The sequence below is a fragment of the Heterocephalus glaber genome, unplaced genomic scaffold, assembly GCF_053883595.1.
Source record: "Heterocephalus glaber isolate CG9 unplaced genomic scaffold, H.glaber_assembly_v1.0 deba00001504, whole genome shotgun sequence".
Lineage (NCBI taxonomy): Eukaryota > Metazoa > Chordata > Mammalia > Rodentia > Bathyergidae > Heterocephalus > Heterocephalus glaber.
Genome location: NW_028258324.1, coordinates 27,292,009 through 27,316,143, shown reverse-complemented (window position 1 = coordinate 27,316,143; position 24,135 = coordinate 27,292,009). Strand labels below are relative to the sequence as shown.

Below are 24,135 nucleotides of genomic sequence, written 5' to 3'. Positions count from 1 at the left end.
TAATGTCAGTATTAGCTTTAGTTTTTAATTGCATAGTTTAAAAACTATTGAAAAGCTACTTATCAACTACAATTTCATATTAACATATATATCTTTATACACTCAAAATCTGGAAGGGAATATGTAAGCACTAAAATAATAACTGTGTTAAAAACTTGGATTAGGTGTGATTGTTCTTATTCTACTGTCCAAACTTAATTTTGAGAGAGCACATATATTGCTACTAAAGAAGTTGGAGGTATAAATGTATTATCAAAAATAAAACTCTTAGAATTTCCATATTCTGATGACCTATGAAGTTGTATATACATTTCTAACCATGCCAATAAAGAACTAGTTTATAATTGATATGATCTGCAGTGTCAATTCAACAAATTCTTAAGGTTTTTTAACTTGTTCTTGTTTTAAAGCAGTATGTGGATTTAACGTCAAGCAATATTTAAACACAGAGGAATTTTCTTGTAAACACTTAAAAACAGGGAAAAGACTAAGGTCTGAAGCTCATCTGAAAGTAAAATTAAACAACCAAAAGTATATGAATAAAAAATTCATGTACCAATAAAATTTGCCTAATACTTTAAAAGTAGGCGTAAAAGTTTCTCAATAGAATTATTCACTACTAAGGGCAAGTGAGAAATTCTCACGAAGCACTGAGTAGGGTAGAGAGTTTTACATATGATAGTTCCCCCTTATCCCAAGAATCATTTGTAGTTAGAGAATCTTTTTAAAATATCTCTTAGTGTTTGCTATTTATAAATCTTAAGTATTACAGGGCAAGCTCTTTAATGGTTACACTTAATACAATATTATTCTAATGAGCACCAAGACTTTTCTTTTAAAAAAATATATGTATATAGACTACAAATGCATTTGCTTATAATCATAAGCATTAAATTTGAACAGAATTTACTTGCTAATATAAGAAATAATTTAGGACAATAACTTAAAACTTTTGTTAAATGCTTCAAAAGATGATTTTTGTAAGAGAAGATGATCCATTGCTACTTATTTTCAAAGCAAATCAAATTTATGTAACCACAGATTCAAACAATCTAAGAGTGTCCTTTAACTTATCCTTAAAGTTTTCTTGGGTTACTCTGTAACCAGCACACTGATTGAGAGCTCATATGCCAGTTAGAAAGCCAGACTTCAATTCTAACTCTATCATCATTCAATGGCTATATGACTTCATCAAGTTACTTAACTTCTCTAAGTTTTTTATTTCCTTCTCTGTAAACTAAGGATATTGATAGCACCTATATAATCATGACTTCTGAATATTAAATAAGATGATGTGCCAAAAATAGTACAGTGCCCAATAATGTGTAATTATTCTGTAGCAAAAAACACAACTATTTCGTGGAGAAATCCAACCAACACTTAAATACAGCCAATGACAGTATCAAATTCCTAAACTAAAAGCAGGCAGGTTCTGATTTGTCCCATCCCATCATTCTAATGGTAACTTATAATAAGGGAGTCTTGAGTAAGTATTTGTAAAGATCAATAGGATCAATGTACTTGATAAAAGATTCTTATAAGCCACTTAAGTGCTTAACAAGGCTTGTCATTTTATAAACAAAACATTTACTAGCTAATAGTAACTTTTGAAAAATCTGACAAATGCTTTGGACCTTTCACAGAAATGAAAGTACAAAAATATTCTACTTCAAATTCCACAAAGTTCATAGTCCTCTGAAGCCCTTACTATTAAATATGAATATTCTACACCATAGAAATTAAAAATTATTTTCCTGATTATCAGTGTTACGTAGATTACAGAAAATGAAAACAGAAAAGTATATAAAACAAGAAACAATTATTAATAGTTTATTTCCTTCCAGGCTACCAATGATAGCAATTACTAGTTTTAAGAAACTTAAGTTTATAGAATATGATGAACATGAAGTTACAGAACACCATATCACAAACAATTTAGAATATTATTCAAAAGACAGAATGGGTATGAATTTGTACAAGGGAGAGAATAGTACATCTCTGCTTAAAGGTAAAGTTGGAAATAGATAAGAGTGGCCTGTTTAGTTGCTACCAACTCATACCTTTTGGAAAATATGTAACCTCAAATAATTTTTGATAAGGCTTGCAGGGCATGTGTGCTATATTTTAATAAGAATATTCATTCTACAACTGTATGTGTTGGACATAAAACAACCCAGACTCTTTTTCTTACTGTATTATATGATCTTCAGATTAAAGATTTTAAGATCTTATTATGAGCTAAATTCTACAAGTCTAAGAGCCTGCTCCCTCACCAAAAAATACAATTGTATAAAACAAAGAAAAATAAGAAAGTACACAAAATGAATTAAATTTTTTTCTAAGCTGAATATAATTACAAATGGAATTAATTTTCAGGGCATACAAAAATGTATATTAATTTCTAAAATACTTTCATGTGATACTGCATTTTATTAGTTCTCAATGAAAAAACTGAGAAAAAAATTTTGGTTTTATTTTAGAAATATTAAGAAGAAAAATATCTAGTATCAAGAAAGTAAAATCCCCAAAGCAATACAATTAAACTATATTTTATAAAGAAAATGGTTATTTTTTAAGAAGATATATTATTTCTGAAATATCTCCTGGAACAGTAATTAGAAAATATCTGAGACTCTTCACTATGCTGTAAGCATCTATAGCAGACGCGATAGCAATATTTGTAACATAGGATTTCACTTTCTTTTAAAATGGATGTATTTATTAAACACCGCAGCAAAGATATGGCCTTGAGCCTCATGAGACTGAAAAGATTACATACTCCAAGTATTTAAAATTCCAAGTTTAACTTATATTTAATACTATACTCTTAGTTATACAATGTGCTCATTTTGTTCATAAATAGTCATCTCAATACAATAACATCAGGTATAATACATAAAATCTAATCCATTAAGTCTTACCAATTTATGACCTGATGAGACACTCTTGTGGACAACATTCAGTCCTTAGAAGCTAGAATAACCCTCCAACCATGTGAGGGCACCACAACTTTTAAACTTTCGGCTTTCGATCATTATTATGTCACATTCCTCCTCCGATGCTGAATTCTAAAAAAAATTCTAGCAAAGAGTTTAAGTAAATAAGTGTTTTAATCAAATAGCCTTTAAAAATCTTTTATAGCAAAATTTTTGTTTTACCATGATCACACAACTGATATTTTGTACTTTATCTGTTAAATGTAAAATAATTCCGTATTTGATTTGGATACTTCAAACTTTAAATTTCAACATGGATTTTTAGGCCATCAGGAATACTTTTAATGAAGAGTCAAGTAGAAATGGAACCAACTGAAGGTTTAAGATCATGATCCAGAAATTATGATTTAACACCATATAACCTGTATAGACAGTTTTGTAGCCCTACAGAATAGCAGTTGAGTTCTACTATTTGGTCTACATTCATTTATGAATTTTTAGACTTATAGCACGGGTGGCTAGATAAGTAATAATCCATATGAATCACTGAAATGCTTAAGACAGCATTCAATTTTTAAATCTCTGTCTGTCTCCACAATGCCCAATTATGCTGGTAAGAATAAATTTGTCATGTGTTGTCCATAATTGACATAATAATATATCCTACTCAGCAGCGGTCCTACTGCTCATCTGAGTATGGGCATGGAAGAAAATGGGGGATAGGGAGGGCTAATAATGGCAAAAATTACTTAAGAATATCATCTACCATTTATTAAAATTTTTACCAGAAAACTTCAGTATCTATTTTAATCCCTGAGTAGTATCATTAATAACATTTTGTCTGATAAGAATGCCCACATATACACTTTTAGTCGCCAGTAATCCACAGAAAAGGCAACCTATATTTATAGGCATAGTTTTGCCTAAATTTACTCCTAAATAAAATGATGTAATGGAGTAGGGATGGGAGAGAGAAAGAGGCCATTATAGAGGAAAATCAATTTGTGCAAGGCCTAGAAAATCAAAGCCAGCATTGTAAAGGAAACTCTGCAGCTATCTTAAAAAGATATTTGATCCAAATATGCTGTTATAGGTTTTAACTTTCAATTAAACTTTTCTATTTATACATGGTCTTTTCCAAATGTAATTTCACAACACATTTGACTTCAATAAACTCATACAAATTTATTTTGTCTTTTTAAAAAATACAGCCTTATAATAAAATCACCTGGTGAAGGCAAAAATCCATATCTATCAGGTAAGTAACAGTTTAAAGTTGTAGTCATTTCATTAATATACTACCAAATGTCTACAGGAAGTTTTCATGTAATTCTTATCTCCTATCAACCAAAATACTAACACAATTCTTAAAAATATTTATTTTTAATGATTTACTTTTTTGTGGGATAGCTCCCATGAGAAGATACAACATGCAGTCATTTAGTAAAGCAGATGCTTCCTGAAATATGCATCAATAATGCTGGTAATTTGCTTGTTTGCAAAGGCTTTTATGAACTGGTCATTTAAAGGTCAGACTGCTGGACCCTTTGTTAAAGGGCCTGCCCGCAAACAGCATTGTTGTTATAAATGCCTGAAAGTCTTTGTAACACAAAATTAAGCCAGCCATATAAAGCAAAATCAGTGTTTTATTATGGAGCATTTTAAAAAAAATTAAAGGTATATGCATTATACCACTGTATGTTAAGTCTAGGGCTAAGAGCTGTGTATATTTTAAATTATGAAACTTCTATTTCTAATTTTTTCTGAGCATGCACTTTAAAATTAGATGTAACCAAGTACAAGGGTCATATCTGAAGGGTTTCAATCATTAAATTTCAAAAGGCAAAATTCCAAAAATCTGAAATGAAACTGGGTAAAGTACTTAGAGATGAATGAAGATTAATTAGATATCCTTTAACATTTAAAATTGGAAATTTTACTAAAATCAGTATTTACTTACAAAGTGATACTAATGTATCAATCTTGAAAAACTGACAATATTGCTATCACAACTTTGGAACATTTCCAGTGCTCGCTTTGGCAACGCATATAAAACTTTGGAACATTTCCTATGTTTTTTTAATCATTTTAATCTTTTTCAATTTGTGAAATGGAAAAATCCCATTTAATAGAGAATGTGATATTCAGAAGTTCTTACAGTTCAGCAAGAACTAGGCTTATGTTTATCATTTAGCTCACTTTCTTTTATGAGAAATTTATATTCACAGTAAAACAAAATACTGAGTGGTGGGCACAATTTCACCCTGCTGTTCAAAAAAGCTCACTATACTGTTCTGAGAAATTGTTAACCACGATAAATGCTTGCTTGCTTCTGGAATGGTCAGAAATTATTTTTTAACAGAGAAAAGGGGGACACTGGGGGCAACCAACTGTATCCTAAATATTTTCCCTTTCATTTTTTCTACTAGCCTCTCAAATTATCTATCAAATAGCCAAAAACAACAAAATACTACTTTCCAAAATAATTCTTTCACTAATGTTTCCTAACAGTACCAGTATTCCCTCAACTAGGTTTCTGACACTTAGAAGGCAAATTTGAGTGTGTCCCTATTATACCCAATGAGTTATAAAATCTTGTAATTCCTACCTTCTCATCATCATTCTTTCCTCATCACCACTGACTAATTTAGGTCTTCAGTGGCTCTCTAGTATTTTTTTGATCCCTATCCAATCCAGCTTCTCTTCTCTATTGTCTTCAGTCCAGTATATGAAGCACCAACAAAACTTAACTATCCTCATAGCAATTACTATGTGTTTTCAGAATGGTTAACAGAATTTCCTCTACCTGGACTACCCTCTTTGCCTCAATTCTTTAGCTCTGCAAGACCAAATTTAACCCACCTTTCTGTTTCCAACTCAAAAAGCCACTTCCTGAAGAAATTTTGACCAATCCCCCTAGCTACCCTTGAGAGGCATAAAGTGCTTGAATTTTATATGGTAGTTATTACTTTCAATCACATGATGTATTTATCTGTCTTTTCCCATATTAAGACCACGTTCCTTCAAAATAGGTACTGAGTTTTATTAATCTTATTCCTTCCAATGTTGACTTATAGGAGTCAATGAACTTACTGAGTCAAATAATAGCAAATTTCTTAGTTTTTTTCCCCTTAGCTTCATTCTGAACTGTAATACAGAAGTGAAATGCTAAGGCATTAGTTCTTTGAGTTAGAAAAAGTGATCTCAAAAGAAGCACTTAAAATGCAACTCCCTTTAATGTCAAATGTCTATAATCTGGGACAATAATGTCCCAAAGACTAGAGTCCTCCCTTGGGTGTCTCAGGGTACTGGTTCCAGGACATTCTGTGAATGCCAAAATCCATAGTCAAATTCTTATGCAAAATGGCACTGTATTTGCGTATAGGCTATGCCCACTGTCTTGTATTCTTTAAATCATCCCCAGGTTATTGTAATACCTAACACAGTATTAGTGGTATGTGAATACTTATCATACTATATTGTTTAGGGAAAGATGGCAGAAAAAAAAAATCTATAATGCAGTTAAAAAAAAATACTCTATCTGAGGTTGGCTGAATCCTAGGATGCAGAGCCTGTCTGTGAATACAGAGGGCTGACTACACTTCATAATAGGACCAATTCTCTAATACTTTACTGAAATTCCCAAGTAGCTTTTCTGAACACTGCAGGCATGGTTTTTGAAGTTTCATGTGGCCTTCTTTCAACTTTCACTAGCACCCCAATAATCTACATTCACTACACTCTACATACGAGGGTATTTCCTTTCTACATAATGCTCTTACTTCTACATACACAAGTATTTAATTTATACTCCAAGAGCATCAATTTCATAACCATGTGGTTTTAAAATTTTCAAGGTATTATTTTCCTATCATTATGATCTAGACTGATGGCCAGGTATGCACAGTCCGATTTTTGAATGAAATTATTAATTTTCTTAAATTCTGAAGTCAGTTGGTAACATATGAGCTACTCTTTTCTCAACAAGTTATTTTACTTGTCTGGCAAAACAGAATGATTTGACTAGTTTTTTTGTTTTTGTTTCTTTTGGTACCAGGGATTGAACTCCGGTCCTTAAGGTTGTGAGGCAAGTGGCCGAACCACTGATCTAAATCCCTGGCCCCTAGATTTGACTAGTTTTTTTTTTTTTTTTTTTGGTACCTGGGATCGGACTCAGGACCTTGTGCTTGCTAGGCAGGCGGTGGAACCACTGAGCTAAATCCCCAGCCCAGATTTGACTAGTTTTTAAGATGCTGCTGCTGCTGCCTACATTATTTATGCTGGCTTCATTTACCACCATCACCTATGGGAATTCTCACTCCCAAAGAAGCTTGCTGTCACTCCCTGACCCGCTCCATCCCTCAAGTTCCACTGGTTTTCTCATTTAGGACAACTTACAGCTGAATAGTTGGCTAGCCTGCCATTTTTTAAGCAAATACACAGCTCTTTAAGGTTTGCTGATAAACAAGGCCAACAATGAAGTAAAGGAGCTTAATCTAAACCTCACTCAGAGTCAACATCCTCAATTAATAGACATGAAGACAATTTTATTACTGTTTGTGAAGACAAGACTAATTTCCTAGGAGGCTCATTTACTTTCAGTAAGTTCAATCCTGCCTGTTAACAACCCCTACCTGGCTGTGCGGTAGAATTTAAAGAACATAGGTTCTCTTGTTAGTTTTGTATTTGGAACTATCCCACAGTAATATGATATCAGAGGTCTGTCATTATCTTGTCTTGTTTAGTTTTACCAACAGTGCCTAAAATTATATTAGTTTTTTGTTTCTTTTGAAGGCCTGTCACTTGCTTGTAAGTACTATAAAATGTAATCAACTAACACATTTGGGTATATTTTTACTATACCTACTCAATATAGGTTTTTACTTCCCTCGATTTCCATTCAAGTTCTTTTAATTTCTCTATTTCTGTATATGCATCAGTCCATAAATTTGTTAAGTGCTGTCAACCTGTAATAACTATCACTTGCCTAGTTTAATGTAATCTGAACATTTTATAAGCAGGTCCTTAGATCTTCATTTAACTCTGGGTTCCAAGAATAAGCTTTATATATGTAACATGTGCCTGATCCTCAAAGTAGCATTATTTGTCCATCCTACCTTGGCCCACTCTCAACATATAAACCACAGATTAAACTACTGACAAAAATAGTCATAAATTGTGATACAAAAGAGTCCTGTGAGTGTACCAACCATCAGTATTGCAAAAAAAGCTGGAAATCTGAAAGCATCCTTAGTTAACTGCATCTCCACATCTATTAATACCAGACTTGGTATCTTAGATATTTGTTCATTAGAAAAAGCTAAGTGGAGAGTATACAGGAAACTTCAGCCCTGTTTTTTCAATTTTTAATTCTAAAATTATTTAAAGTAATACGGAGAAGTAAAGAGGGAGGGAGCAAGAGAGGAAATAGTCTAAAAAAGTCATTAACAATCCTGTTCCCTAATTTTTGTCTTTTGGTATTATTCTCTACTAGATGTCCTTAAGTAGAATAGGCTAGAATGTAATCAGAAAAATACTTAAGTACTAGATATAAATTATTAAGGACTACATTTGGGTTGGCTACAAAATAGTTTGGATGTATACTCTCAAGGTACTTAATAAGAGAACATTTATCAGCAACAATCTCAAACAAGTACCCCTGCACAGTGATTCCTTAAAATTATCTAGTTCAGATCAACACAGGGATGAATCTGAAACATAATACTGTATAAAAGAAGCCAGACACACAATAGATAGTGCAAGACTCTACTTACATAACATAGAACTTAGGACAGGCAGAGAATTGACTAAAAGGGAGCATGAGAGGCCATGAAGGTGTCATGATTTTGGTGCTGGTTGCCCAGATGTTTTCAGTTTGTACACTAATAAATGGTATATACTCTTCTGGTACAAGTTATATTTAAATATTCAGCATTCAAAAATTAGATTTGCCAAGTTGTGAAATATGTCACTATTTGCATTATCATTTGGTTAATGATGAACTCAAGCTTCTTAAAGGATGAACAAAACAAATTATCTGATACAATACCCATGGCACTGACAAAAGCAGCTTAGTTCTAATTTATTTCTGGTTTCAAAAAAAAAATCTCATAGGATAAATGATAGAAAGTAAGTTTTTTTCACACTAAATATTTGAGGTTATTTAAGAACACATTTTATCCAATAATTTCTAAAGTGAGTAATCACTGTGAAAATTTTAAGAGAAATCATCAAATAATTAGTAAAAGATTTACCATAAACTTAAGACATTCATTTTAATAATCCATGTCTACTATTTCCTAATTAATTATTCTATAAGTACTGCTGCTACCATAAGGAAGGACAAGTACACTCAAGGGGATAGTGCACCTTGCAACTATTGTTCTCACAACTACATTTATGCAATTCTTCATGAAGAAAAAACATACTGCAAGTGTTTATCAACAAGGTTAAACTATTACAAGCTACCTGATTGCTTCCATTAAAGTTTTTCTCTCTAGTCTCCTTATCTAAGAGAGAGCAAAACTGTTTTCTACAGATTCTTATTCATAGCCTTTACAAACAAGCTCCGAAGGAAGCCTCTGATTCCCAGTGACTTACGAGGGTAATCACCATAGATTTAACAAAGCCAAAAACATTTTGAAGTTAAATTTTTTAAAATGGTCAAATTTTAAAGTAACTACTCTGAAATGTAAATATGCTAGGATATCACTAAAAATCATATTAAGATAATCCCTTAGAAAGCTAACTTTAATAAACAGGGTTTCCCAAGAAAGGGCTGGATTATTTCTGAGCTATCAGTTTTACTGTCCTTATATTTTAAGATGGTTTCACTGATTGATTCCTTGAGGGTTTTGCAGTCAACAAATAGGGAAGGCAAACTATGACAGCACCTACATAAAGATGGAAAGGGAGGCTTGAGTAGCTTCAATTTTAGTGCAATAAATGAGGAAAGCACTGGATAGATCCAGAAGAGAATATCTAAATATAGGCAGAAACAGTCTCTATTTGTTAATTCTAATTTAAATAGTGAAGGAAACAAAGGGGCTACTAGAGAACTGTAAGTCAATGTGGGAAACGTATATGAGTCACTCATTTTGATCTGCTAAACTGAAAGAATCCTGGGGAGGGGAGTTCTAAACAAAGAAAAACCAAGGATCTTTACTCAGTCTAGGGCATGTGTAATGAAAACTGGCATGAGGCTTAAAAGCTGCCCCAAGTGAATTTTAAGATTTCATAAATAGGAACCTTTACATACGGTATCCGACGTGCAAATTTATGCCTCAAAATAAATAATGTAAGGAACTTATGGCCCACTCAACTCCTGAATGGTTCCAGATCACCCCTGTAAAGTACTTATTTAGTACAATTAAAAAATCTAAATTTATAGGAAGATAATTTGATAAGATCCAAAACAAACAAGGTCAGAAATTACAGCTAGTACTTCTTTAAGGCTTAACATATACAAATGTTCAACCTGTCTGCAATGAATAAACAGTACCACAATACTTTCGTATCCAATAACATCTGTCAACAAGTCTAGGTATTTGGCAACTGACATGGTAGATTGTTAGAACTAATAAAGGTAGCCACTTGCTTCTTTCAATTAAAAATTTAACAGGTTACTTGAAAATTTATAAGGAAGCCATTAGTCAGTTTCACTGGGTTGGCCCTGTCACCCTGATACCAACAGGACAACTTCCAGCAAAGAATGGCTGATCAACAATGTAAATTATGACTGTTTTGGTATTAACACACTATAGAAAATCGTCTGTTAACTTTTTTGGCTCTGGACAACAGGCTCCAAGAAGAGAATATGTTTTAACCCATCAGAAACTACAGATAAAGCAACCTGCCTCATTTCTGACACCTTAAAAGTTTGTGGTATCTATGAAAGAAAACAGGTAAGGAGTATTTAGCTGTAAAATCAAATAATCAGTCAACTTTCATGGTTGTTTTATAAAATGAAACAAAGAACTGTCTTAATATGAGATACAAATAATGAAAAGTAAAACTCAAGCCTTCTTATACTGTTTTGACAAAGATAATATATTTATATAGTAGCCAAAGAAAGTTAGTTGAAATATTAAAAGTTTTCAAATTAAAATTCATTTGAAAACTACTCTGACATTTCTTTTTTTTTTTTTTTTTTTTGGTTTTTTGAGACAGTCTCGCTTTGTAGCCCCGGCTGGCCTTGAACTCATGGCGATCCTTCTGCCTTAGCCTCTCCAGTGCTGGGATCACAGGCGTGCACCACCACGCCCAGCTCTACTCTGACTACATTTCTAAACAGACTGCTTTTTTTCCTTTTTCTTCAGGAAAAATACAAAGAACATACTCCAAAATACTCATATTCTATCCTCATGCTTGTTTCATGGCATAATTTATATCCTATATAGTATTAACTTATACTGCTATAGGAGAACTCTTTAAAAATTGATTTTATAAACCTATTACTATAAATTTTAAACTTTCTGTTCCAAAAGTGACCATTCAAACATATTTTTGGTAAGGAATATACATTCTAAGAGATACTTTGGTAGAAAGTATCTTTAGTGACACACACAAGCAAATCAAGCCTAAGAAAGTATTATCATTTCTAGGCAATAAAGACCACGTCTTAGTATGACATGTACATGCAATACTCTTTTCTAATGAAAGAGATGAAGTTGAGCCCATGAGTGTTATCCAAAACTACGCCAGAAGACACAAATGCATTGCCAGGCAAGGTTAAAAGAATCTAACAAGCTTTGTGTAAATTTTGAAAAGTTTGCGCTCCTTCTATTACAGAATGATAATAGTACTAATAAATAATCAGCAAAATAACCGAACAGAACATATACTACTTAAAATGTGTGTTAAGCAGAAAGATAAACCAAAGTATGTTTTTTTTTGCCCAAAATGATCTCCAATACTTTATGTTTTTAAAAGTTAACAGAATCTATGCAGCAGTTGTGAGAAAGCAACTGTTTTAAGGGCTTACAAGTCAGTAATGGAGATCTACCAAATACTACTAAACAAATTCAGTGTTCAAAATTTCTAGTCAGAAGCTATGACTGTCAAGGGCCAGGGATGTAGCTCAGTAGCGCTGTGCCTGCCTGCTAAGCACAAGGTCCTGAGTTCGATCCCTGGTTCTGCAAAAAAAAAAGAAAAGAAACTATGACTGCTTTGATATCTCGGTCTTGTCCCTCTTCCAATGTTTTAAAAAATTAATTTCCTCCTCCAATTTTTCAATGTGAAATATTTTGTTTTATGTTTTTTGGGGGTTTTTTAGTACCAGGGATCGAACTCAGGACGTTGCACTTGCGAGGCAGGTGGCGGAACCACTGAGCTAAATCCCCGGCCCTGTTATTGTAGTTTTTACAGAGAAATCATGTAAAATAGCACAAAATTAAAATAACTGCAGTTTATTTTACATAATAATTTTTGTATTAAAATAAAAGTAGTTAATTCATATCATAAAATTCAATAGACTAGGCAAATCTTTTAAAAAATTAATAATGTACATAAAATGCAGTGAACAGAAAAACATGTTTATAGTTTATATAAAATACAAACTGTCCTTTTGGTTTATTTTGCTGCTCTGTCCCATGCTAGTACCACATGATTTTTTCCCTTATAACAAAGGTCAGTTTTATGCAAAGCAATTCATGCATACACTTTGCATGTATGCATTACATGTAAGTATTCATACCTATCCCAGAGGCTCTTTGATTCCTGAAACATGTTCAAATGGAACGCTTGGTAGAAAGCAGTTGAAGGATTCCTGTGAGACCCAAGAATCAAATGGAAATGAGGTTGAGAATGTACAGTAAAATCATTACTTTTCCAAAAAAGAGGAAGAATTTTTAACACAGTGCAACTGCTTTAATTTAAAACAAAAACAAAAAAGAAAAAAGAGGAAAAACCATGTAAGCTTCTTTAAAACAACACTTTGAAAGAACTGGAAACTAGATGAAAATCTAGTAGACCCCCAAAATAATTCAGGACCAAAGGGATAAAATTAAAAGCTAGCATCCAATTGTGTGTCATGTAATATATACATCTGAATGTGACTAGTTCATAGACCTATCAACACTACTCTGTAGCAGATGCCTTTATAAATTTTATTTTCTTGGTAACAGGGATCGAACTCGGGACCTTGTGCTTGTGAGGCAGGCGCTGGAACCACTGAGCTAAATCCCTGGCCCTATAAATATTTTTTGGTTTAGCAGCTTAATAAAGCTGTTCCCAGGTAGAGTACTCATATAAAATGATTTGCAAAGTGGGAAGGCTTTGATAACGAACAATGAAGATTTCTTTTCTGGCTGGAATTGACATGTTTCCACTTTCAGGATTTGTTTATTTAGGTATGGTTTCTCTGGACTAGTACAGCTTTGTATGGAAGCTTTCTAACTTCCTGCATTGGTATACCCCTTAAAAGGGTAAAAGTCTATTCACCATAATTATCATTCATTTCTACCATTTCCTAGGGACACATTTCCTAGGGCTAACACCACAGAATCTTTTTTTTTTTTTTTTTTTTTTGGTACCAGGGATCAAACTTGGGTCCTTCTGCTTGTGAGGCAGGTGGCGGAACCACTGAGCTAAATCCCCAGCCCCTAACAGAATCTTAACTGATCGGCTCATCTTGGCAATCTCCTACTATGTATGATTCACATCTAATATCTCAGGAATAGTTTTTCAGGGAATAAACGTTTAATAATTCTCTCTCCTCTTCAGCATAGTTCTACAGTCTCCCTCACCATCTACCTGTAATCTTGGGGGAAAAAATATTTGTCACATGACTTAGAATTCTTGACCAATACTACAGCAGAATAGCAGCAGCAGCTAAAAATGTTAAGTGCTAAGTATTATATACCAGATACTATTCTAAGTGCTTTGCACTTATGAACTAAATTTTCATGATAGCCCTAACAAAGATGGGCTTTTACTAGTCCCATCTTATAGATTAGAAAAGTAGATCAGACAGGAGTAAATTGCCTGATATCACAAAGCTACTAGGTAGCAATCTGGTCCCAGGTTTTATGATCTTAAATCACTATGTTAAACATATGGAGTTAAATTGTGGCTTCTCCAGATCTGTGTTTCTATTATAGAGTGATAGTACTATTTAGCTTTGAAGGATGGTTGAAAAATTAAGACTGTACGTGATGGGCCAAGGATATAGCTCAGAAGTACAGTGCCTACCTGTCAAGTATGGGGCCCCGAGTTCAATTCTCAATACCAAAAAAAAAAAGACTATCTAAAGCAGTGGTAGTGAATCTATGGCATGTGTGACACAGTGGGCACTTGAGCCAAGTGTTTGAGCTGTATTCAGGTTTTAGGTTTAATTGGAGTATTCAGGTTTAACTGCAATGTTAGCACTTTACAATAAATAAGTGGGTTTTGGGTTGCAGTCTGGGCACTCGGTCTATAAAAGGTTTGCCATCATTGATGTAAAGCTTCCTGGGATACATTCAATGCTCAATAGCTATTATTCTATATACAAATGAATTTCAATCAACTGCAAGTATGATGCCCCAATAAGTGCAAGGCAAAGTAAGAAAACCATTTCCAAGGTCTACTAGAGCAGCAGTCAAATCTTGATGATCATCAAACAAGACAAATAATAGAATTCTGTGATTTAAAAACTCCGGTTAAGACTCTTGGAACTGTTACACTGAATTTTAAAGTTTAACCATGTGTACCTCTTTTTAGATAAATCAGAAAAGCCAGATAGACACTAGCTGTCAGAGGATCACCAAAGCAGCTGTTTGACTAATTAGAATTCTTTAATATATACTTTTTGTTTGCCCTACTCCAAAGGCTTTCCAATCTTTTGACCCTCTCTCTGCTTTTTAACTAGGTCTCTAACATCAAATGCACTAATTAGACCTGCCAATAACAAGGTTTAAGAGGCTTCTAAGTTCTGTTTATCATCTTACATCCTCTCAAAATATATGTCAGATGACTTTTTTTACTATACTCATAAATCAATGTGTCAAATCAAATGAAAACCAACTGAAACTCAATTTAGCTTTAAAAAAAGAAACAGGCCTGTCCAGGACCATATAGTAAATTTGTTATCATTACAGAGACAAGTTTAAATGGAATGAATGACTGAGAGAGGAAGGTAGCAAATATAGGAGGAAAACAAAGAGTAGGCTTGGAAGTTATTTTCCAAGTTTAGAAATAAAAGTTCATCAAAGGATATTCACTTTAAATATATTTAAAGATAAATATGGGCCAGGGATTTAGCTCAGTGGTTCTGCCACCTGCCTCACAAGAACAAGGTCCTGAGTTCGATCCCTGGTACCAACCAAAAAAAAAAAAAAAACAGAATAAAGATAAATTTTTGTTTTTTGGCACTAGGGATTGAACTCGGGTCCTTGAGCTTGCGCAACAGGCAGCGAAACCACTGAGCTAAATCCCCGGCCCAAGACAAATATATTTATAAGGATAATGTTTAGCAGAAGAACTTCAGATCCTCTAACTTGGATATAAATATTTAACGTGCCAAATAAATTGGTCTCGAAGACATAAGAGTTGAGTAATGAAATCTCAGCATTTTTTTTCAGCATAACAGTAAAATGTTTCTTGTAAGTTAAATGTAAAGTGAAAACAGAACATATCTAGAATTAATGTTAACTCTTGGGGTGTGAAGAGCACTTGTGAAATATAATAAATGGATCCAAAAATCTTTAAAAACACACCAGAATATCCTTACATGTCAAGAGATGACAATTAACAATCACTTTTTCTACATATAAAGAAAATGAGCCAATTTATCTATGCCCAATAGAAAAATTTACATAATCTAGATTCTAGTGACTAAGTCTTATTATGAGAAATGAAATTTTGGGCTGGGGATATACTCAGTGATAGAGTACTTGCCTAGGCACAAGGCAAAGGTGTGATCACCAGTGTGGTCACAAAAAAAAAGTGTTTTTTGTTTTGGTTGTTGTTTCTGGACTACTTCAACAGGGATGTTATCTATGAAGTAAAGGATTTTTAAAGCAAATAGCAAGAAGTTAGTCTGAAAATACTGATGATCAGGCATTGTTAAAAGGAGTCAAGTCTATGAAACATAGCTAATCAAGAACTTCAGAGTTGGGCAGGGGAGGAAAAGACATTTATAAATACTAACACTGCTCCTCAAAGAAAACTATTTTGGAATAGTATAAAAACTGAGGGGATTAAGGGCCCAAGGAAAACTCTGTTAACAGGATCATTTCAAGGTGACAGTCTATGAAACCTAAAAGCATCAAGAGGTAACTAAAATGTAAAAAAAAAATGAGAGAATTTTACAGTTTTGGTCACAAATCCTCTTCTGTCCAAGAAAAAAAAAATGTGAAACCAGTTTTCTAACAACTTATTTGATGTCAATATAAACTACCGTTCTAAATACAGAGCCAAGCAGCTCGAGGGCCTTTGGGCCTTTGTTCACAGCTTTTCTGTCCCTTCTAGTTAGTACCTGTCTCCTGTCCCACTCACCTACCCACCCACCTGCTTGCCCTTACTATGGCACTGGGCTTCTACATCTGAATCATTTGCTTGTTAAAGATGCATCTTGGGCCGGGGATTTAGCTCAGTGGTTCTGCTGCCTCCTTCGAAAGCGCAAGGTCCCGAGTTCGATCTCCAGTGCCAAAAACAAAATTGTTAAAGATGCATCTCAGCACTGCTGGGGGCCAAGCTGGGAGGCAGTGATGCCACTCTTCTCTTTCCCTGTTGGGATGTTTCTCTTGGTTTCGGTCCCAGGGTGCCACCTCCCTCTGCAGGTGTGTTAAAGCTTGCGCATAAAGCCCCTTGAGGCTGGTGAGAACATGTAGGATGGGTGGGACCATGTACTCAATGCAGCCTAAGGGCCAGACAGACAGCACAAGCTCTGCCCCAGGAGTTGGGATTTAGGCTGCTCCAAGGCAAACAGGGTTGACGCCAGCCTTCTCTTCCTTCCTCGTACCAGGATCTCCTGGGGCAGCAAGGGCTAATAAGCACCATGTAACCAGCTCCATATGCCAAACTATTCATTCTCATGGTTCAGCCAGAGACTAGCTGTATCCAGCTCATCTAAGCCAGACTCAGAAAACTGGGGCAGAGAAGAGTGGATGCTTGTCTATCACAAGATTCAGCACAGGGTCAGCACAGTGGTGTCAGTGCTAGGCCCATAAAGGAGGGGGCACTGTGGCCACTCCTGGTAGGCATGAGCCAGGAGGCCATGCTGACTTTGGACTTCCCATGGAACCACACTGTGCCTCAACTTGAACATTCATCTAACTATGAAGGAGCAAAGAACCATATTCCTTACTTTGTCTAAAAGCTACCATCTGTCCTGAGGAGACCTAGATGTGCTGCTATGACCATCACAGCTCTAACTTCCTTGCGTACTGTTTTCTAATAAGGCAGTCTCCATTTTTATTCTCTTTTCCTAAAGGAGGAGAGGATAGTATTCTCCATTCCATCTTCAAACGCCCATCCCCCAATTTAAACACTGGACTGGGGACAGAAGAGAGAGAGAGAGAGAGAGGGAGAGAAAATGAATGAGAATGAAGGGTTTTTTTGGAAAGACTAAGGTATGGCTTATACTGAGTTTATTTCAGGCACCTACATGAAAATGCTGCTTTTCTAATAGCAGATCTTTTTGAAAACCACTGAACAAAAGGTATTCTTTCCTCCCTGAGTTTATATCCTAAAGAGTCTGTTAATTTCCAAGTATATAAAACTAGTACATGAGAAAAGAATATAATGCATCTAATGTATGGCTACTTGCTTTATTTAGCAAGATACTATCTTTGCAGGGTAAATCTAACAAGGAGGAAAAACACTTAAATACCAAAATTAAGTTATAAAAGCTGAAAGGGTTAGGTACTTGGGCCTTTAACTCAGAGAATACCTTGATTTTGTTTTATATATGTCAAAAGTCAACTTCGGAGATCTCTAGGTAGAATCCAGGGAAATATAACAAGATTAACAAGTGTCACCTCTAATATTAATACCCAGAGATTATAAAGAATTAAAATACCAGGAGAGGGATTTAGCTCAGTGGTTTCGCCACTTGCTGTGCAAGTGCAAGGACCCAAGTTTGATCCCCGGTACCAAAAAAACAAAGAATTAAAATATCATTTAAGGGGTTATGATACAACACATCAACGGATACAGTCCTTTTCCTTTATTCCAAAAAACTTGGAAAATACAAGAGCACTGGCTTGAAGATCTGAGTATGAGTCTAATTATTTGTCAATTAATAGCTATCTATTCTTCATATGAGGAACCCAAAGAATAAATTAAGGATAGAAGACAGGAAACGGGGAGATAGATCTTTTTTGAGTGGGAAAGGGACCAAAAGATAGGGGGAGAGAAAAGTGAGAGGAAGGGGACAAGAGGAAGGACACTTAGAATTAAGATGTGTTATGCATATGTACCAATTCTTCACCATGGATGTAACCATTATGCACTTTAAAGATGTACTAATAAAAATAAAAATTAATACAAAAATAGCTATGGAATCCTCACAGCCTTTAATCCATAAAAGGCTGATGGGAATACTTCCTTACAAGTTGACGAAAAGATCAAATGAGATTATATATATACAGGGTGTGACAATTAAGGCGGATTTGTATTTAACATAGGATTACAGTAAATCTTATGGTAGAATGTGTTTCATCACCACTGAGGTATTATTACTAAGGCAAACAATACTTAAATTTAGAACTAAGTGTAACAAACTAGTATATTCTACTGAATGAGAATTCTGATTTCTGGGATTCAAGGCTTCATGTACTCATGAACCAAAACTTTTTTCATAAGATTTTACTTTAAAATATAATAATCACTGAAGGGGGTACCGAATGGTTACAAATATTACTTTTAACAATAAGAACTTCAAGAAATGTCTTTAATAACAACCATAAACTTATTATAGAAACCTAAATTTACCATATTTAATTAAGCCCTTCATTCTGGTTCCTGTTAATTGTATCATTTTCCAAATATGACAGATACTCACTCTTCTATGTCATTACACATACTGTCTTCTCTCTAAGCTTGGAAAGTCATCCCTTCCTCTTTATCAAGTGATCTAATATGAATGAACCTTTTAAGATTCAGTTCAAAGTTAGTCTCAGAAGAACGCACAAATAATGCATTGATTCTGAGGAGAAACTGGGTAGCTGGAGAAGAGATGTAGAAGAGCCTTTCAATTTATCCTATTTTGAATTTTGAACTATACAAATACATGTGCTGAAAATGACTTTCAAAGAGAAGTCAGTCTATTACCTTCCAACACCAAATTGCTGCCAGTAGCATTTATATTTAGTTCACCACATGTGAAAATAATTTTCATATAGCCTGAGATCTTACAGGACAGGATAGTTTTATTTCTGTGTCCCAGTACTTACTACTCAGAGAGCACAAGAAGTTTAATCATTGACATATTATTGGTTTAAATGTTTTCTTGGGCGTTGAATATACTTAATCAGCATTTGCAAACTTAATTTATCACAAAATGGCCTACTGGAAAAAGGGGTTTGATAAGAGAAAGGTTTAAACTGGCAGCTCTCTTATGAAACTCATCTAAATGTGTGAACTAAACAGGGTTAGAAGGAATCTTGAAATCTGACCAAGTCTCAAATTCTACCTTCACCAATGAGAAAAACTGAGAGAAGGTAATGACTTGACAAAAGACTACAGCAAAGTGGTGAAAATGCTAAGATCAGAAAAATTTGCTCTAATCCTTACACCATCACGCCCAACCTAAAACAGTGTTGCAGATCAAAACTGAAAACTTTTAGAATAATTTGTAGTATGACAAGGGACTATACGAGAAAGTAGTTTGGAAATACTATATTCACATTTCTATGATGTATGCCTACCATGCATACATCACAGTCATCATATGTCACTGATTATTCACATATTACTTGCAAACCTAACTCAGTATTTCCAAACTCTCCAAACTAGGTATTATTCTGTTTCACATGAGGAAACAAGATTTACAGGACTAAGCAACTAGCTTACATTAATTGCTTCAAATGCATAGCATAGTGAATTTTAGTTTAGCTCTTAATGCCACTGTCTGAAATGATCACTCATAAGATACATTAACACATAATTAAACACACTACTGATTTTACTGGATCAAAAGAGCATTCCCTCTCATTTTTTATATTTGTTTTGTTTTCAAAGGCTAAACTACATAAAGGATTTGTTTTGGATTAACACGTAAATCTAGTTGGTAATACTGTACTTAATTCTAGTTCTATTTTAAACACTGATGGGCTTTAAGTTTTACTTTGGAAATCTTTTATTCACAGATTAATTTACTTGTGCAATAGAAATAGCCTAAAATATTATGCCAGCATTATTTATAAAATAATCACAGAGTTTATCTTTATACAATACTCTTTAGCCAAATTGTAGTGAAAACTTATAGAAAAGATTTTAAGTAACTTAACATTCAGATTTCACTTACTTATCTAGTCTACTCTAATATGTGAACACTAACAAAATTACTAAACTCAGTTATCTGCACAATTTTCACTTAACCACGACATAAAGGGTACAACTTAAAGGGTAAGAACTCATTCTCTCTTTTAAAAACAATTATTGATATGAGTTCAAAAAAATATAAGACCATATAATTAAGTCTGATTTGGGGTTTTAAATCTGAGAGATCCAGAGTAGCACATATGCAAGTTAATTCACCTGATTTAAAAGTAGAAATTATGCAAATATTTTAAATATAAAGCTGTCAAATAATATATCTTAAATATAAATACTCAAGTATAAACAATATATTTATTACTGTCATGGAATGATGCATAGTAATGATATAAAATGGCTATTCTCCCCTAAATCTTAATGGGAGATATCCTATTTTTGCCCTAAATAATGTCAGATTAAGAACATAATAAATATTGAGTAATTTAGTATGTCAAAGATTTGCTGTGGGAAAGACATTAAGTCAGTGTTTCAGTTATGTATATTCTTTGTGAATGCAGTGATTAGTTTTATAAACTCTAAAATGATAGTCTCAAGTCACAAGCCCACTGGTTGAGTTTAAAGAAAAACTATAAGCTTAAAAAGATTTTTTTCAATTCAATTGTTTTGCAGCAACGTGTCCTATAAATAATGTCAACTATTAAAATTTCTAATTTTAAAAAATCTGCTTTTCTCATTTATAAGGAATATACTTAGAGAATATCATTTAGGCTAGACTTCAACCAGAAAGATCTGCTTTTGTAAAGCTTCTTCTTCCTCAGTTAGAGTAATACAACTAAGAAATAAATAGTGTATCTTCAGAAAACAAAATAGATACTGATCTAAAACAATTTATTCAAGGAAAAAATTAGACCACTATTCCTCATCATTTACAAGTTTTCCCATTCCTTAAGACCATATTTCAGGTAATTCTTACTAATTTTCTTCCATCTTATTTGCTAACACTTTGTATTTCCCCATCTCCAACTCTTGTCATTTTAAGAAAAAAAAAAAAAAAAAAAAGTCAAAATCCTTTTATACTCTCCCAACCTATTCCTTTATGAGGAAAGAGATTTATTTTTTACCATTACCTTGGTGGGAATACTTCTCCTTAATGGAAGTGACTAGAGAACATGACTGCTTTCAATCTCTCTGGTGCAGAGAATAGATAAACTCCACTCCAAATAGGCAAGTAATAGGTCTATAAATCCAGTACCACACCATTTCCAAACTAGTGTCTTTTTCTTTTCTTGTAGTGCTGAGGATTGAATCCAAGGAGTCATCATGTTAGCCAAGCACACTATCTTTACCTATATCTGTAGCCCCAGGACCTGAATAATACACCTCTTGTGTGATTTACACATCAACTGTAAAGACAGAGGAGCAAAATTACTCCACAATTTTAGACTTAAATGTAGTAAGGCTTTCAAGTAATATAGCTCTAAGAAGTGCCTATAGATTTTACAGCAAAAGGTTGACAATTCTGCCTATCAACAGACACAAGGCCCTCAAATTTCAATGGAAAAAAAACGGACTCCATTAAAATATGTATATGTATAAAAGTTATATTTCTAGCATATGCTAGAGCACATCACTTAGCATTCACAATTTATAGTATTTTATCAGTAGTCATTAACAAACTACATAAATAAAACCATTAATAAGATAAAGAGATATCTGCCACTAAGGGATCTTTACAACAGGTTTTCAACAGTCTTGGGCAGCAGTTGACAGTTCACAATTGCAGTCATTCATAAGAGTTCCTGGAATGCAGCTTACTTAGTTCACATTGGCTGGTTATCTATGGAAAGCAACCTGCACTGTGCTCCTTTTAGGGCCAATAATATTTTATACCTCTCCTCATTTACAGTAAAAGAGTGTTAAATGTGTACACAGTCAAAACAAAATTTTAAAGGATCACTGTAGAAGTGGCCACACAACATAAACTGCATTTTCAATCATCATTACATTCACTAGTTTACACAAAAGTAATCTGAAAAAGTCTCAACAACTAACTATGTGCTTTTCTAATGAGAATGGCTACAAAGATAACATGGTCAGGCAATGATAACTGAAAACTTTTTGCATATACAACCATTAGGCCTTTTAAAGATGTGACAATATTAGGATGCATTAACAAAGGCCAGACTCAATATAAATGACTGTAATTTGTACTGGGTAATGGAACCAAAATCATGAGATATTTTCCATGTATAAATCTAAAATCTACTTAAGAGTTTATTAATCTCCCATTTTCCTTCCATTTCTCAAAATACTGTCTAATGCAATCCTAAATTATTTTTTGTAAAAAAAGAAAACATGCTATTTATAATATTTTCTAAGGATATGAATTTGTCAACCTATTCACAAAGTTTAATTACTCTTGACCTCACATTCCCATTTTCTTTATTTTACATGTGAATGACTGCAAATAAAATGGTAGCAAATTTAAGGAGACTCAAAATCATGATATTAAAATTTTTAGTACTGTTCCCTCAAAGTATTCATCTCGGTAATTTAAAAATATGTCTGGAAAACTGTATTACTTAATTTCAAGCATCAAACTTTAAAACGTCCTCTCTTTTACAAAAGTTTTTCATTTAAAAAAATACTGTTTCTACTTAATGGATTCATTCCTTCACCAGGTGTGTTGTTCCAGTGACAAAAATATCAAATGTGTAAGATTACATTTTGGAAACTAACATGTTAAATTAATAACCAATGAAAGACTATAACAAACACTGCAGATACACATCTGAATAGCAATGCAGATTTTAAGAGATTGGGGTGAGGGAGAGAAATGCCACGTTTAAAATGGGACTGCGCACTTGCACCATAGCTTAACTGCTGAAAGGATAAAAATGATACAGAATTGGTAGTTCAAACATTCACGTTTGGTAAAGAGATTCCTTTTAATACAACAAAAGGAAAATAAATGCATCCCTGCTTCATGCCATATCATCCTATTAAGGTTCTGAGGCGTATAACTACATACTCTATAAACTGAGAGGTGTGGAGAGGAGGGAAAATGTATTCTTCATCCATAGACATATATGTTTAAGGAAAGGAAAGGAGGTTGGGAAAGCAGTCATTTCTTTAAGAGATATGGGGCAATGTACAGGAACACAAAGGTAAGCAAAAGGTTATTTACAAACTTATCAGGTAAAACTGGCTTCTGGCGGCTAGAAAAAGGAAGATTCCTGTTGACTATTCCTGTTGACTATTAGCAAAGGTAAAAAAATAAACAAGTTTATTTCAAGTTATTCAAGTGTGTCCCTATGTGTGAAAATGGGAGCAACCAGAAAAATAGAAGAATTTTTCTGACTGGCTTGTGGAATCAGATTCTTTACTTGGTGATCACATCCATATAAAATCTCTCAAGAACTGGCTAGCTGAGCTCATTTACAGTATTCTCTAAGAGTTCTCAAGTGGAATAAGAGTCCCACCTACAAAAAAAGATGAACTTGAATTACAAAAAGCAGAGATGAATGAATTTTGGTGAGCATTTTTCAAACCAATAGAAGCATATAACAAAAATATAAGGCTAATTAGAAATGGGAAGTTAAACTAAGAAATAGGAAGAAAAAGAATTATAACATTGTATTCTTCTACAAACCAATTACTCTAGAACCTATAAAAAGTTTTGATCTTTTAACATATCTAAAACTAACCCCTCAAAAATCCCAATAAGTTAATGTGGAACTGTAAAATATGAGATATTCTCTGTAATTTTTAAATGTAG

At 33.7% G+C, this 24,135-nt stretch overlaps 1 protein-coding gene across 3 annotated transcripts in view; it reads right to left on the bottom strand.

Moving 5' to 3' along the window:
• Tsc22d2 (TSC22 domain family member 2) overlaps positions 1-24,135 on the bottom strand; it is a 48,982-nt gene that overhangs the window by 20,923 nt on the left and 3,924 nt on the right. Inside the window, exon 2 of one of the 3 annotated variants that reach the window (XR_002392562.2) lies at positions 2,922-3,080. The exons of 1 other annotated variant lie outside the window; for it this stretch is intronic. Coding sequence is in view for 1 of the 2 variants with exons in the window: in XM_021253032.2 (XP_021108691.1) it covers positions 12,631-12,702 (72 nt within the window). In the remaining variant the exon portion in view is untranslated. Of the gene's footprint in view, positions 1-2,921; positions 3,081-12,630; positions 12,703-24,135 lie in introns of all 3 variants that reach the window. One more of the 3 variants, XM_021253032.2, reaches the window with a different exon arrangement.